We start from the raw sequence: 15,751 nt of genomic DNA on the forward strand, positions 1-15,751 counted from the left end.
GTCCAAGGGTCCCACTGGTGGGCCTGCGGCCAAGGAGGTGGATGCTTCCTTGCGTCTCACCTGAAGGCTCATAACAGTCAGGCGGCGGGCGTCGTCAGAGGGCGCGATGACTGGCACCAGGTAGGGGCTCTCGGGGATGTGCTCATCGTTGAACTTGATAGACACCTCGTAGTTACCTAGGAGGACAGGAAAGTCGCATCATTCCAGAGGTTCTCGAAGTGTGGCTCCAGGGTGGCCTCTTGCTTCTTACCTAGGGCTAAGATGCCTTCAGGGACTCCTGGCCCTCATCGATGGCTTTAGCAGATATTCACCTGGCTGAGGCTGTGCCAATATAATTTTCTTAGTTGGGCAAAGTAAGGATTCTTAGCCTGGATCCATAGTTAATGGGCTTTGCACTGTATAGGACTCAGGAGACCCATGGCCTTGAAGGAGAAATCACTAAACCTCAATTTTCAATAACCTCTCACCACTAATTGGAAATTAAAGTAGTCAATACCTTGTCACTAAATCTTATGGTTTAATGCGTTAATGAGGACATGCATGTGTGCTAGGTTACATATTAGTCCTTGCAAGCTTTTTTTTTTTTTTTTTTTTTACAGGCAGAGTGGACAGTGAGAGAGAAAGACAGAGAGAAAGGTCTTCCTTTTTTTTTTTTTTTTTTTTTTTTGACAGGCAGAGTGGACAGTGAGAGAGAGAGACAGAGAGAGAAAGGTCTTCCTTTTGCCGTTGGTTCACCCTCCAATGGCCGCCGCTGCAGCCGGCGCACCGCGCTGATCCTGGCAGGAGCCAGGAGCCAGGTGCTTTTCCTGGTCTCCCATGGGGTGCAGGGCCCAAGCACCTGGGCCATCCTCCACTGCACTCCCTGGCCATAGCAGAGAGCTGGCCTGGAAGAGGGGCAACCGGGACAGAATCCGGCGCCCCAACCGGGACTAGAACCCGGTGTGCCGGCGCCGCAAGGTGGAGGATTAGCCTATTGAGCCAGGGCGCCGGCTCTTGCAAGCTTTTGATAACTGGATTTTAATAGAAGTGATTTCCATTATAATGTGGTATCTTTTATATGATTTGAAACCATGAGCCCAGCTCTCGGGAGCTCAGGTACAGAGGCCCCTTGTCTAGGGCAGCCACACCGCCATGGACCATTCACTGGTGGGCAGACAGAGAGGCTGGTTGGTGGAAACAATGAGGCATTTGAGTGAAAGACCAAGCTACTGAGATCAAGAATCCCCACCTTTGAGGTCCAGCTGCAGCTCCCACACTTGGATTTCTAGAAGATTCTCTATGTGCTTCTACACACAAACTCATTTACTGTTCCTTACAACCTGACCATCTCTGGACAAGGAAAACATCCTCAGTCAACCCCTGAGTACATACCAGGCTCTTGGGCAATATAGGACACGCCGCATGACCCGTTTTTATGGTCATCAAATGTAATTTCAGCTTTACTGGGGCCCTCAACGGCGATGGAGAGGCCCCCAGCACCTGCTTCCCGTGTCCAGATGCTGAACTCGGCTGAGAGCAAAGAAATGGCTTGTTAGTGACAGAGCCCAGACAGCCCCTGCCCCACTCCATGTTCCAATCCGCAGCACTGGGTTTAGTCTGTTGCCAGCTCTCATCCCAAGCAGAAACCAAGCAAGGCCTGATACCGAGGCCTCCCAAGCACCATGGGTGGTTATTAGCAAGTTCAAGGGCAATCCGGCACCTTTTGAGAAACCCAAACCAACCCAGAAAAAGAGGCAAATGTTATGTTTTTCCCCCCAGATCTTCCCACCAGTAGCCAACATGGCCAGGGGCCCTTTGCGATCAGTTTTGTGGTGTTCTAGTGTGTTCCACAAAACGGTGGCCTGGCAAGACCTCCGGCAACAGCACCATGACTCTGCTTCCCTCTTAGAGATGCAGAGGCACATAACGAGCTACAGACCCCAGAAGCCCCTCCCTAAGACATTTGTTTAGTTGTGGGTAAGGGAGCACAGCCAAACTTACTCAGCCACAGAAACTGTGTGTAAAGAATGCCCTGAAAGACACCCAGAAGAAGCTCCTCCTTGGGACCAGACAAAAGGGTGTGGGCAGTCACGTGGCCCAGACCCAACTCTTGTTCTCTAGTCAAACACCTGCCAGGACCCTCACCTGGGACTCCTGCTTCTCCTCTCTCCAGGCCGGGGCCTCCTGCCCGCACCTTGTGTGCACCCCCTTCGCCGAGCGGCCCCACGGTGAACTGGAAGGGGCTGCCGGTGACGTGCTGCCCGCGGTACTTGACGCTGACCGTGTGAACGCCCATCTCCTGGGGCACAAACCGGACGCAGTGCGAGTTCTTCCCCACGGGCACAATCTCTGCCTCGGTCACACGGCCGGAGGGGCTGGTGACATGGGCCGACATGTCACTGCTGTCTATTTCTGAAAGGGGGGGTAGGGACAAAGAGGAGGATTAGGACAAGGGCCCACGGCAGGGCAGGACACGCAGGGCAAGCAGCAGCCGGTGAGGCAGGTACAGACCAGTGGATGTGGAGTGCTCTAGCCCCTCCCCTTCAGGCGGTGGCCTCCCCTCCTGTGGCCACCCAGTGCAGACAGCATTCAAGGGGCACTGATGCTTCTTTCCTGCCAAGCACTTGAACAGTCTTCTAGGTTGGCATCAAGTGGATTTCACATAGCAGCTTCTAATCAGCCACAGCCAATGGGGACAGCGCGTCCATGAAAACCACAACCACTCCATGTTTCCAGGGCAAAGGCAGTGTGGCCATCCGTCATGCTTAGATGGGCTCTTGCCACAGAAAAGAGGGCAAAAAATATGGGAGCCGCCCGTCCCTTACAGTCAGTTAGCTGTGGCAGGTCCTTTAGGCACGGAGAGAACCAGGTGAACACATGTCAGTCCCGATGGCCTGAGATTCCATGCGTGAGCAAGCTTCGAGCAAACGGAAGAGCAGGAGCCACACTCTCAGGAGGGCACAGACCGTGTCTCCTCCACACAGGCAGCTTGCATCATGCTCAGGACTGTGCCCGCACTGCCACGGTGGAGACAGGCAAGCCACACGTGGTGTGTCAGGCACTGCAATCACCAGCAGCCAGCATGAACCCTCACCCGCAGCCCTACGGGACCTGGGCTGAGCCGCTGATGACTTAGAACCCTGATGACAGAGAAAGGAAAGGAGGTTGGGGAAAAGGCCACCTGTGTTACAGACCCAGTGTCTCCTCCCCAGGGCGATGGTGCTGAGGAGGGGCCTTTGGAAGTCTCAGAGGACAGATCACGGACGTGCAGCCCTCGTGATGGCACCGGCACCCTTTTTTAGACCCTGGCAGAGCTCTCAGTCTTTGCTCTCTTCATGTAAAGATACACGGAGCCGGTCGTATGTACCTGGGAAGAGAGCTGTCGCCAGGAGCCTGCCGGCAGCACTTGGACTTCCGGCTAGCACAACTATGAGAAACAAATTCAGGGCCGGCACTGTGGCATAGCGGGTAAAGCCGCCGCCTGCAGTGCCAACATCCCATATGGGTGCTGGTCTGAGTCCTGGCTGCTCCACTTCTCATCCAGCTCTCTGCTACAGCCTGGGAAAGCAGTAGGAGATGGCCCAAGTCCTTGGGCCCCTGTACCCATGTGGGAGACCCGGAAGAAATTCCTGGCTCCTGGCTTTGGGTCAGTGCAGCTCCGGCCGTTGCAACCAATCATGGAGTGAACCAGAGGACAGGAGACCTCTCTCTCTCTCTCTCTCTCTCCTTCTCTCTCTGTATAACTCTTTCAAACAAATAAATAAATAAATCTTAAAAAAAAAAAAAAAGGGAGAAATAAACATTCCTGCTGGTCCTACCCAGTTCATGTTACTGCATCCTAGCAGCCTGCACTAACACCCCTCCACGGCCAGGGTCCTGAGGACACGTGGCCTGATGAGAGGACATGCGGGCAAAGAGGAGAAAAGTGTCTCCCAGTCATCTGTTTCCAAGCAACCGAGAGGAAGAAGAGTCAGGAGCCAGGGCAGTCTTCAAAGGACAGGTGATACTCAGACACGCACTAGCTCTTCAAGACAGGAACATGCACATGAAACAGACGAGACACTTCAGGCAGTGAGAAACGTGAGGTACAGTGCAGAAATCTCATCACCAGGCACCCAAGAGCTTCACGTGGTCTTTTCTCATCAGATGGGCCAGGGAACGAGAGACAGGTCCAGTGCTGCTGGGGCAAACGGAGAAATGGGCACCAGGGTGCTCCCGGAGGGCAGGCTGCCCGGACATGGCCATGTCTGTGAAAAGTATTGGCCAGCAATGCTCTCCTGAGCATCCCTCCTACCTCGTTTGTGAACACATGAACATTTTAATTATTTATTTGAGAGGCAGACAGAGAGAAACGGCTTCACTTGTCAAATGCCCCAAACGGCTAGGGCTGAGCCAAGTTGGAGCTGGGCTGAAACCAGAAGCCAGGAACTCAATCCAGGTCTCCCACGTGGGTAGAAGGGACCCAGAGACTTGAGTCAGCCCCTGCTGCTTCCTAGGGGAGCAGGAAGCTGGAGTCAAGAGCCAGAGGTGGGTATCGAATCCAGATTCCCTGATATGGGATATGGGCATCTTAACGGTCAGGCCAAACACCTGTTCCCAGGTGAACATTTTATGATCACAAACAACTCTTTTTAAGTGATCTGGGCTGGATCTCACAGTAATGAGGCTTTGACCACATTGACACATGGCCCAACACGGATGTGTCTATACAGGGGGAAGCCTCCAACTCTAGCTGAGAAGGCAGAGTAAACAGACACGAGGGGCTGACGCTGTGGCATAACGGGCAAAGCTGCCGTCTGCAGTGCCAGCATCCCTTATGGGTTCCGGTTCAAGTCCCAGCTGCTCCATTTCCAATCCAGCTCTCTGCTAAGGCCTGGGAAAGCAGTAGAGGATGGCCCAAGTACTTGGGCCCCTGCACCTGCATGGGAGACCTGAAGGAAGTTCCTGGCTCCTGGCTTTGTTTTGGTGCAGCTCCGGCCATTGCGGCCATCTAGGGAGTGAACCAGCAGATCAAAGAACTCTCTCTCTCTGCCTCTGCCTCTCAAACAAATAAATCCTTAAATAAACAAAAATAAAAACAGACACGAGACTGGAGATATGGTATAAGCAGCCCTCTCCCCAGCAGAACATGTGAGCTTCATCTGCAGACTCTGGATTTTACTTCTCCATCGAATTTGCAGACCTGCAAACCATGCCCAGCTCGTGGCCAGAGGAGACTCCAAAATCCCACATAGTGAATTCTCGTAGGGAGGGTTCTTCATGGGAAGAACCTGGGCCACATTTCAGACACTAGATGCAGCCTGCCTGCTGCTCGTTCAACCCCAGGAGGACGTGCTATGGCCCACCCAGGTGTGAAGCACAGCCCTGGTTCTCGTTTGACAGCTGGAGGAGCTGAGCGGGAATATTAGAAGGATCCCACTGGGCTACCACTCCCTAAATACTTCCAGATGGCCAGGTCCCACTCTGACATTACCCTCCTCAACAGAGTCAATCTACCAATCCAAAGGCTCAACTGCATTTCCCTCATGTGAGACAATCAAGCCATTTTCACTTGGAAGAAGAAAAAGGTAGCGGGGGCCAGCGTGGTGACACAGCAGGTTAAGCTGCTGCCAGTGACACAGGCATCTGATACGGGTTCTGGTTCATGTCCTGGCTGCTGCACCTCTGACTCAGCTCCCTGTTAATGCTCTTGGGAAAGCCACAAAGATGGCCCAAGTGTCTGGGCCCTTGCCACCGACGTGGGAGACTCAGATGCAGTACCAGGCTCCTGGCCTCAGCCTGGCCCAGCACCATCCATCATGGCCATTTGGGGAAGGAAGACCCATCTCTCCCCACCTCTTCTCTCTCTTTCTCTAACTCTGCCTTTCAAATCAATGATAAATCTTTACAAAAAGAAAGAAAAAGATGGCAAATAAACATTATTTTTTGTCGAGGGGAATAAATGTAAAAGAAAATGAAATCAAAGGTCAGCACAGCCAACCTGGATGCGATGCTCAGGGTAACGCCGGACTTGGTTCCCAAAGGTGCCCACTACCCGGCCCCATGAGCCCTGTGCCCACCTGGGATTTTCAAGTTCAGGTCACAGATGCTGCCAACGGTGGCCACAGACGGGGCCCGGCTGGTGCGGGTGATGCTCTCCTTGACTCGTCCCTCCCCGCTGATCTTCACAGTAAAGGGGCTCCCTGGAAGAACAAAGAAGGCCCTTGTGAGCAGCCCAGAGGCCACGGCATTGAAAGGAAACCCCGAGCCTCACACAGCAAGTGCAGGCGGGACACCGTACCGGGCACGTGCTCATCAGCGAACTTGGTGGAGACGATGTAAACCCCGGGCACGGTGGGGAAGTAGGAGACCTTGCAGGTGCCGTCTTCCAGGTCCTCTGTCTGGATGTCCACCTTGCTGGGGCCTTCCACCGCCAAGGAAATGCCGCCATAACCTGCAACACAGCAGCCCCGGGCTGTTCTGATGGCAACTCACCGGGGAGGTGGAGGTCGATGAAATCATGAAGGTCACCTGACCCTTGAAATTCAAAGTCCTGCCAGTCAGCAAGGAGAAAGGAACAGTGGCCCTGCATGGTCAGCGCAGGGCAGAAGAGCAGGGGAAGGTCTTTGAGAGGTTCTGCAGTGGAACAACCTGCTGGATACGGCTTTGGCCGGAGAACTCTTCCCTCAAGGGCATGTGCTGATGGCCCATGAACAGTGTCTTGTGTGTCCTGTGCAACTAACTAGCAGGGGAAAGCACTCTGCCATGCTTCCAAGACAGATACCAGCCACAGGCCTGAGAATATGAATCTTAAAGCATCCCCAGCTGCCTTGGTTACGTCAGCACATTTGAAGGTTTAACAACACAAGGAGACAACAGGGAGCATCTTCCCCTTGGGAGAAGAATTCTCTAGTGCTCTCTCTCTGCGAAATTCACCAATGCGGCTGCAGCTCAGGAAGGCGGAAGATGACAGCACTGGAATGGGGGAGCATGTAACCCAGACGATCTCAAAGGAGGACAGGAAGAGATGTCTCGCTTCCATGAAAACCTTGCTCAAATGCACCCTTAGCTGGACCACTGTTCTCTGCTTGGGATGAGTCAAGGGAACCTGGGAAGCAGGGAACAATGGTGGGAGCACAGGTCATAAAGCAGACCCCTGGGAGCTGCTGTGGTTCTAGATTCAAATTCCAGCAGCAGATGGGGCTATACCCCTCGTGAACCTCAGTTTCTCCATCTACACAGCAAAGACAATGCCCACTCTACCGACGGTCACGTGACTTCAATGACAGTGCAAGTGCACCTACAACTTGAAGGATACTCTGCATGAAGAGGGTTGGGGGAAAAAGGTGAGCAAGCTGAGAGTACAAAAAAGAAACCAAGTTTGCTCAAGCTCTAGGCAGTTCCCCCACAAACCCTGCCCCACACACAGACCTGCATCCCTTGTATCCACGATGAAGTCAGACATCTCGAAAGTCCGGCCTTCTGAGAGCCCACGGCCGTAGACTTTGGCTCGGCGGGCGTCACCGATCTCGGACTGGACCACCATGATGGACACGGGGCTGTTAGCCACATGGTTGCCGTTCTTCTTGATGCTGACCAGGTGCTCGCCCACTTCCCGGGGGATGAAAGAGATGCCTGGATCGGAGCACAGAATGCGGTTTTCAAGGGGAGGAGAGGGAGTCAGAGGGAGACACACTCTCAAGGATTGGATTGTGACTTTTTTCTGGGCTTTCTGACAACAGAGTCCAAGGGTATCAACATCACAATGCAGGAATGCACTTGACTTTTCTAATGTGTTTGACCCAGCGCACTGATCACATGCCACTCCAGCGGGCCACCAGTTTCCCAAGAGAGGATGGCAGGAGTCCCCGTCTCCCACCCAAATGTCTGGGCTCCAGCCAGGAAGGTGGCCCAGACTCACCAATGTGGTTGTTGGGCAACCTTTTCAGGAGACAGGGCTCGTCACGGCCGGACGGAGCCTTGATGCTGGCCGTGAGGGTGCTGAGGTCAGTCTCGCTGATGTCGAGCAGGAAGTCAGCGGCCGAGCCCAGCTTCACCTGGGAGCACCGTCTGCTGTCATCTGGGAAAGAGGCCCCCAACACGGCTCCCGTTACATGTGTCGCCTGGCTCTCCCGAGCCCCCAATCCACACGCCATTTACACAAGGACAGGCAAGAATGAATGACCCAAAGTTAAGTGACGTGTCGTGCCTTGGACAACAAACAGATCTTAGCAACAAAGAAAACCTGGCATCCACACCTGGGGAAAGCGAAGACAGAGCTGGCAGCACCTGGAGGTGCGACAGCCTATGGACCACGCTGTAAAGCAACCTTTGGCCATGGAGGTCCCCGCGTCTGAGCACCTCTCAGGTAAGCACTGATCACGTTCCACACAGTGCTGCTCCTGGCACGGGGCAAGAACCTTGCCGTGTACAGGGTCCTCAGAATCCACTCACACAAACACAGTAAAGCAGAACAGACGTTGGGAGCATGGTGGTGGAAATGGGTAACCAGAACAGCTAACCACAGGCTTGGCCTCAGTCTTTCCATCAGTTAACTGGACTCAAAACTGTCTAGAAGAGAATCTGGAGAGCTGCTCTGAGTTCATGGACTCGCGTAATGTTATCAGAATGCCTCTGAGGCCTTGCGATCTGCCTGCAGCTGCCATAACCTGGCACCAAATAAGTGTTCTTGAAATGCTAACTCCTAGCTTCTCCTGGGCGAAGGAAGAATTCAGGCAGCCCTGCATCAGACTGAATTGTCACTCTGATGATTCCTCAAAGGGTCTCTGTCAACTGTACTGAAACAGAAACCTTGTCTGCCATACCCGCCACGGGAAGACCCCGGATAGTCTGGCGACCCCACCTGTGATCTTGGCCGTGAAGGGACTGCCAGGGATGTGCTTGTCATTGTACTTGACCAGAATGCTGTAGTCGCCGGGCAGCGTGGGCAGGTAGGTCACTGTGCACGTCCCGTCTTTGTTGTCAATGCAGCTGATTTCCGCCTTCGAGGGCCCCTCGATAGCCAGATCCAGTCCACCTGAGAGTGGGGGGGTCAGGAGGAAAGGCAGTTGGCAGGGAGAGAGTTTGTTTCAACAGGGACAACAGGTGGCAGAGTCCACACGAGTCTTGGACAAGGGGTGTCGATGGAACACAGCTGTTCACTTGTTAAGAATGCTCACTGGGAGGACACCCACTATCACAAGTCTTCACCACCAACAATCCTGAGATTCTCTCTACTCTTCAGCATGCGTGGAGTGGGAAAGGGATGGAGGCTTCAATGCCAATTCCACGCCAGGGACAGAGCCCAAAGAGACTGTCCCCCATTGCCTGGGATGATGAAAATATCTTTAGAACCACAAATCTAGCAATGTCCACGAATACAATGGACATAATCATAGAGCTTTATCCAGTGAGAGATTACATAAATCATGTGGTTCTGGGATGCACGTGCAAAAAACAATAACAAAGCACACTTAATTCCAAGGGAGATGCACAAAATATTTCATAGCAGAAATGTGATGGAATCAAGACAGAAGGGACTTCAACACCCTCTGCTTTAGATGACAGAGCAGCTCTACAAAAAGAAAAGGCAAACACTACCCACCAACAGTCTGATTTTTAAAAGCTGCCTTGGAACTACACTCACTTAATTCTACAAATGGAAGGTGGGAAGCGTACCTTCTCCTGCATCCTCAGTGACGATGGTGAAGGTGGCGGTTTTGTTGGCCACTCCATACACCAGGCCTGGGCCGTATGCAGACACGCTCCCACTGTTGGGGTAGTTCACGTAGAACTGGAGTGGGCTCTCTGGGTTTGCAAAGGACACAAACAAAATTGGGACCCGTTAGTGGGTGATGGAATACCCTGGGTAATGGCAATCTTAACACTCACCTACCAGGTGTTCTGTCCCCTAAGAGGCCAACAGGAAGGGCTGGTGCACCTCACCATCTGAGGACATCCGAGGAGCAGGGCAGACCAGCCCAACTTGATAAATCAAGGAGAAAGGAAATAGCTCGACTGTGGAGCAAGGATGCCAACAGGAGGGAAGGTACTGGAAAGACCTTTGTGGAAGGCCATTGCCCAGGCTTTTCAAAGTGATTCACACTGCACGAGCTAGAAGGTCTGTTCATTTTTTTTTTAATTAATCAATTTATTTGAGAGTTAGAATTAGAGACAGAGAGAGAGAGAGAGAGAGATCTTCAATCCGCTGGTTCAATCCCCAAATGGCTGCAATGGCTGGAGCTGGGTCCACCTGAAGCCAGGAGCCAGGACTGAGTTCTTCCGGGTCATCCATGTGGGTGCAGGGGCCCAAGCACTTGGACCATCTTCCACTGCTTTCCCAGGCCATTAGCTGAGAGCTGGATCAGAAGTAGAGCAGCTGGGACATGAACCGGCGCCCATATGGGATGCCAGTGTCACAGGCGGAGGCTTAACCTACTAAGCCACAGCGTCAACCCCTAGAACGTCTTTTCAAAGAACCATCCCATAGTATCTCCCTGCCAACCCCACTCCAAGCCTAGGCAAGCACTTTCATTTCTGCAGTTTTCACATGCAAACCAGGACAGCTTAAATGAATGCTGTTCTACTCATGGGCTATTAAAAAGAACGGGCAAGATATGTGTATGCCAACTGGAGAGATTATCTATCATCTGTTGCATCTGAAGGAGAAGAATCAAGTTGCTACATAACCTTACTACCATCCTGCCATTTATTTAAAAATAAAACGTAACATAGCTGGGTGCATGTTTGTAGGTACAGAGAAGGATACATGGAAAGGACACTCACACCTGCACAGCAGGAGGGAGACATGAGAAAGGTATTTTTTTTATTCTCTCTACATCTGTTTCCTTGGAATAAACAAAAGCTGATAATATATTTTTGTTTTAAATAAACATGTAAACAAAACACACAAAATCAAAAGAAAATGCCAAACTCAGAGAAATATTTGCTCTCCTATCACAAAAAGCTAATCTCTTCCATTTTAAATTGTTCCTAGACTTTGACAGGACAAAGTCCAATAACCAACCAGAAAAACGGGTTGAAGGGACCAAATTTTGCTTTAGCACTTAAATACACTCACGGCCCAAATGGGAGCTGCCTGGGTTCAATCCCAGATGACGCCAATGCCACCTATGTAGGACAGCTGGGTGCCTTTCCAGTTTCTGGTTTCATCCCTGGTCATTCCAAGAATTTGGGGAGTGAACCAATTGATGGGAGTTCTCTCTCTTTCTTTCAAATAAATTTTAAGAGGAGGAAGAAGTGAAGGAGGAAAGGTAGATAAAGAAAATGGAGGGCTGGTGCTGTGGTGTAGCAGGTTAAGACGCGGTCTGCAGAGCCAGCATCCCATGTGGGCACCGTTTCCAGCCCTGATTGCTCCACTTCCAATCTAGCTCCTTGCTAATATGCCTGGGACAGCAGTGGAGGATGGCCCAAGTGCTTGGGCCCCTGCACCCATGTGAGAGACCTGGAGAAAGCTCCTGGCTTTGGCTTGGCCCGGACTTAGCTGTTGTGGCCATCTGGGGAGTGAAGCAGTGGATGGAAGAGTTCTCTCTCCCTAATTTCTTTCTCTCTACATAACTCTTCCAAATAAATAAAATAAATCTTAAAAAAAAAAAAAAGAAAGAAAAAGAAAAATGGGTCAAGGAAACAGAAGTTCAGTTCACAGAAAAAGGAATGTAAATGGCACTTATACATAATGGAAAACTGCTCAATCTCTTTTCCAAGAGAAGTGTAAATAAAGCGACACTAAGATAACTGGTTTTTTCCTACTATCATGATTGGCAAAGATCCAAAACACTGATAGCATGTTCTACTGTCAGGTCTCCCCTGCACTGCTGGTGGGCGTGTGAACTGGATCAGCCCCTGCGGAGTGGGATTTGGCAGTATTATCAAAGTTACAGCCACCTGTACATGCGCCCTGCCAATTCCGCCCTGGAAATTAAATCCCGCAGACACACCTTTGTGAGTGTGAGATGGTGGGGGTGAAAGGTCACTGGCTGCAGCAAGCTTGGTTTCAGCACAGGGTGGGGAGAAGAAATGGCCATGTGTGTGGTGATTCTCCCCCTTGGGGGACGGCTGTGCAGGTGTTCTCTCCCTAGGACCTGTCAAGCTGTCCTGGATATACTGCTAGCGTCACAGAGTACAGACAGACAGACGTGCAGAGTATGTAAAAAAGCAGGAAGGATCAAACATCTGTATTCCCATTTACACGCAGTCTTTTTTTTTTTTTTTAATCTTTGACAGGCAGAGTGGACAGTGAGCGACAGAGACAGAGAGAAAGGTCTTCCTTTGCCGTTGGTTCACCCTCCAGTGGCCACCGTGGCCGGTGCGCTGCAGCTGGCGCACCGCGCTGATCCAAAGGCAGGAGCCAGGTACTTATCCTGGTCTCCCATGGGGTGTGCAGGGCCCAAGTACTTGGGCCATCCTCCACTGCACTCCCTGGCCACAGCAGAGAGCTGGCCTGGAAGAGGGGCAACCGGGACAGAATCCGGTGCTCCGACCGGGACAAGAACCCGGTGTGCCGGCACCGCTAGGCGGAGGATTAGCCTAGTGAGCCGCGGCGCCGTCTTAATACTACTCTGAAACCAAACATAAAATGTAAACCATGTGAATGTGTCAGGTATTCAAAATATTAAAGTTAAAAAAAAAAAAAAAAAACCACGATTACAGAAAGGGAGAAAGAGCAAGCCTAACAGTGAGCTGGCTGACAGCCATGAAACGGAAGCCGCTTTCCCTGTCAGAAGGCGTCTGTCTTCTTCTCCATGCTGACCCTGAACCAGCTGCACATTCTGCCCCAGCTCGACCTCTGACCACACGCAGCATAGTGATGAAGATAAACAACCCTGGGCCCCAGGTGCGGCCATGTGACCAGGACATGGAGCAGCAGCTTGCCTTTGGGGAATGGGCTGGATCCGCCGGGAGGGGGTGGGGCAGGCTGTTGGCTTTCACAGGGACGCTGGCACTGCCTTCCCAAGCCTGCCTAGGAGAACCGTGTCCCTCCCCGCGGCTGCTGCTGCTACAACACCTGCCCGCCTCCCACAACCTCAGGCCCCTGGCCTGGGCACAAAGCCCCCACTTACCAGGGATGTGGCTGCCCATGTATTTGATGTGCATCTCGTGGAGCCCGACCTCAGTGGGGGCGTATCTGACCGTGACCGTGCCATCCTTGTTGTCCACAATCTCGGGGGTAGCCGTCTTCCCTGAAGGCATGTGAACCTCTCCTGCAGAAAAGGACAAGGTAACGGAGACTGTCCTTACACGCCAAGCGTGCGTCTTCGAAAGACACAGGTTTTCAGACTTGAGGAATGCTCATTGCTGCCTAAAACATCCAAGACTCACAGTGGGAACAGACAGACCTCTTTGGCCTTTTTGGTTCCCTTTGGCTCCCACAAAATACATCAGGCAACTTATAAGTGTGGAGTTTTCTACAATGAGAAGCTCAAATAGGACTTGAGAAGACCACAAAATCAGCAGGGTTAGAAATGGATCAACTCAAAGAGAAACAGGCATTAAAAGGAGGCTAAGAAGAGAAAACAACTTTTTTTTTTCTTTGAAGATTTGTTTATTTGAAAGACAGAGTGACAGAGAGAGAGGGAGAGACGGGGGGGGGGGGAGAAGGAGGGAGGGAGGGAGGGAGGGGGAGAGAGAGGAGTGGAAGAGGGAGGGGGAAGGGGAGAGGGAGGGGGAGAGGGAAGGGAAAGGGGAGGGGGGAGAGGGAGAGAGAGAGAGAGAAAGAGAGAGAGAGAGAGAGAGAGGGAATCTTCCATCCTCTGGTTCACTTCCCATAGGGCCACAATAGCTGGGGCTGAGCCAAGCCAAAGTCAGGAACCCAAGCACTTGGCCCATCTGCTGCTGCTTTCCCATGCTCACAGGCAGGAAGCCGGATGGGAAGCAGAACAGTCAAGACTTGAACTGGTGCTCCAACATGGGGTACTGACATCGAAGGAGGTAGCTGAACTCAGGTGGCTGGGCCACAATGCTGGCCCCAGGACATAATGAGTCTCAGTGTCAAGTTCATACTTGGAAAAACAAGAGAGTAGGAGAAGGCAGGAAGAAAGGATGAACAGGAACTGACAGTTCAGAGGGATTTAAACACAGCAGATCTTAGCCCAGAGAGAACTACAGGCTCTCTCAAGAATGTAATGTAAGTTGCAGACAAGCCACATATATGCATCTAGAACATTCTGCAATCTCAGAAGGCCGTAAACCAGCCCCTAGAGCAAGAACTAGGTACTCAGGAGCCCATATTTTGGGTGGCGGTGGCACTAGCTCCCTGGCACTGCTCTAGCAGGCTCATGTGAGTGAGTGAGGATGAGACAGCTTTCATGACAAGTGCTTACCAGTGATTTCTCCTTTCCTGACAGCAAACGGAATGACCAGGTCGAAGGGTTTAAACCCCAGGCCATTCATGTCACTCACTGGGACATAGGTCTCTTCGGTCACCTAGAATCAGGAAGCAGTGGTCAGTTGGTAAGTGGACAACAGCAGGGGCTAGGGAAGCTTGGGGGGGTGAGGGCAGGGCTGCTGGGAGTTGTGCAAGCTAGTGATGCTGGGATGTGGGGATGTGGCTGCCCATGTTGGGTGGGCTTTGCGTAACAGGGCCCAGGCCCAGAGTGGAACCTGAAGCAGTGGAGCCGTTCTACCGATCCACGGCTAGAAATCACTCAGCAGTCTGCTTGTAAAACTCCCAGCAGTGCCCGGGGGAAGGGGAAAGTGAGAGACAGCAATGTCTGTGAGTCCCAAGAGGCTCCACCTGCAAAGGTTTAGTTGCTTGTGGCCTGGAAAAGAAGGTGCGTTTTAAGTGGCAGAGAGGAGCAGTGGGCGGCTTTTCCCCTGAACAGAAACCGATGTGCAAGTGGCGGCCCTGAGTGTCCGCCAGGGGCTGCACACAGCTGTCCAGCTTGCTCTTTAAACACCGGGACAATCCGCGCTGAGCGTGATCACAGACAGGCCGGCTGGCGATTCATGGAGTGCGGGTGGTGACGCCAAGGTAGGTCTTATTACAGAAAAAGCGCGCGATCATCGTGATGCACTGATCAGTGGGGCCACGCCAATGACCAGGACACCGAGAGGGCTCAAGCCATCCCCAGAAGCAGGAAGCAGTTTTCTGAAATTAAGGCTGAGTCAACACAGAAACGCAAACAGGGGGAAAACAAACAAACAAACAAAACAAAACAAAAGGTGTACCCAGGGCCTGAATCCAGGGGGACATGCATTTACCGGTGCCTGCTCCATGGCTGCGACTTCCCCGTCTGTGGCCTGGTTGGTGGCAAACGGAGATTAGTTGGGAATCACACTGGAGAGATCTGGCTACGTGGTGGACTCTACAACCTGAGAGCTGCCTCCTTCTCCCGCCATGTGCAGCAGGGAGCTGCTCACTCTAGCAGGGGGCACTGCCTTCCCACCCAGGTGGAAGGCAGGGTGGTGTGTGTTAGGTGAACCCAAGGCCCCCCTTCCAGCAAGCAGACCTCTGGGGGCAGGGAGACTACCTGAGGAAGTGACATGTGAGTCCTACTGCAGCTGTCTATGACTGGACAATGCTGAAGCAAGCGAAATGTCCATCTACAAGGGGCTTGGTCAAACGTATCACCCGAGGTGTGTGCAGGGGAACCCTGTGCTGTGGTGCTGAAGAAGTGGTTCAGTCTGATGGATGAGTACGGGAGGGTGTCCAGGGCCAAGTGAAGGAAGGCAGCTAGCTGCAAAGGGGCAGGCACCTTCGGATTCCACACAGAAAAGCCAGGTGCTCTGGGCACACGCAGAGACAAACCCAGGCCAGTCATCTCTGCGCCATGGC

The 15,751-nt window shown here is 52.4% G+C and overlaps 1 protein-coding gene across 3 annotated transcripts in view; it reads right to left on the reverse strand.

Moving 5' to 3' along the window:
* Window positions 1–15,751, reverse strand: part of FLNB (filamin B) — a 156,632-nt gene that overhangs the window by 14,229 nt on the left and 126,652 nt on the right. The window contains exons 30-41 of one of the 3 annotated variants that reach the window (XM_002713267.5): window positions 15,178–15,216; window positions 14,298–14,400; window positions 13,038–13,178; window positions 9,637–9,765; window positions 8,822–8,995; window positions 7,880–8,038; window positions 7,390–7,593; window positions 6,260–6,412; window positions 6,039–6,161; window positions 2,125–2,391; window positions 1,372–1,509; window positions 61–176 (exon numbers count right to left, since the gene is read on the reverse strand). In XM_002713267.5, the coding sequence (XP_002713313.1) occupies window positions 61–176; window positions 1,372–1,509; window positions 2,125–2,391; window positions 6,039–6,161; window positions 6,260–6,412; window positions 7,390–7,593; window positions 7,880–8,038; window positions 8,822–8,995; window positions 9,637–9,765; window positions 13,038–13,178; window positions 14,298–14,400; window positions 15,178–15,216 (1,746 nt within the window). Of the gene's footprint in view, window positions 1–60; window positions 177–1,371; window positions 1,510–2,124; window positions 2,392–6,038; window positions 6,162–6,259; window positions 6,413–7,389; window positions 7,594–7,879; window positions 8,039–8,821; window positions 8,996–9,636; window positions 9,766–13,037; window positions 13,179–14,297; window positions 14,401–15,144; window positions 15,217–15,751 lie in introns of all 3 variants that reach the window. The other 2 variants (XM_002713270.5, XM_002713269.5) reach the window with 2 other exon arrangements.

The sequence above is a fragment of the Oryctolagus cuniculus genome, chromosome 10 (assembly GCF_964237555.1).
Source record: "Oryctolagus cuniculus chromosome 10, mOryCun1.1, whole genome shotgun sequence".
Taxonomy (NCBI): Eukaryota; Metazoa; Chordata; class Mammalia; order Lagomorpha; family Leporidae; genus Oryctolagus; species Oryctolagus cuniculus.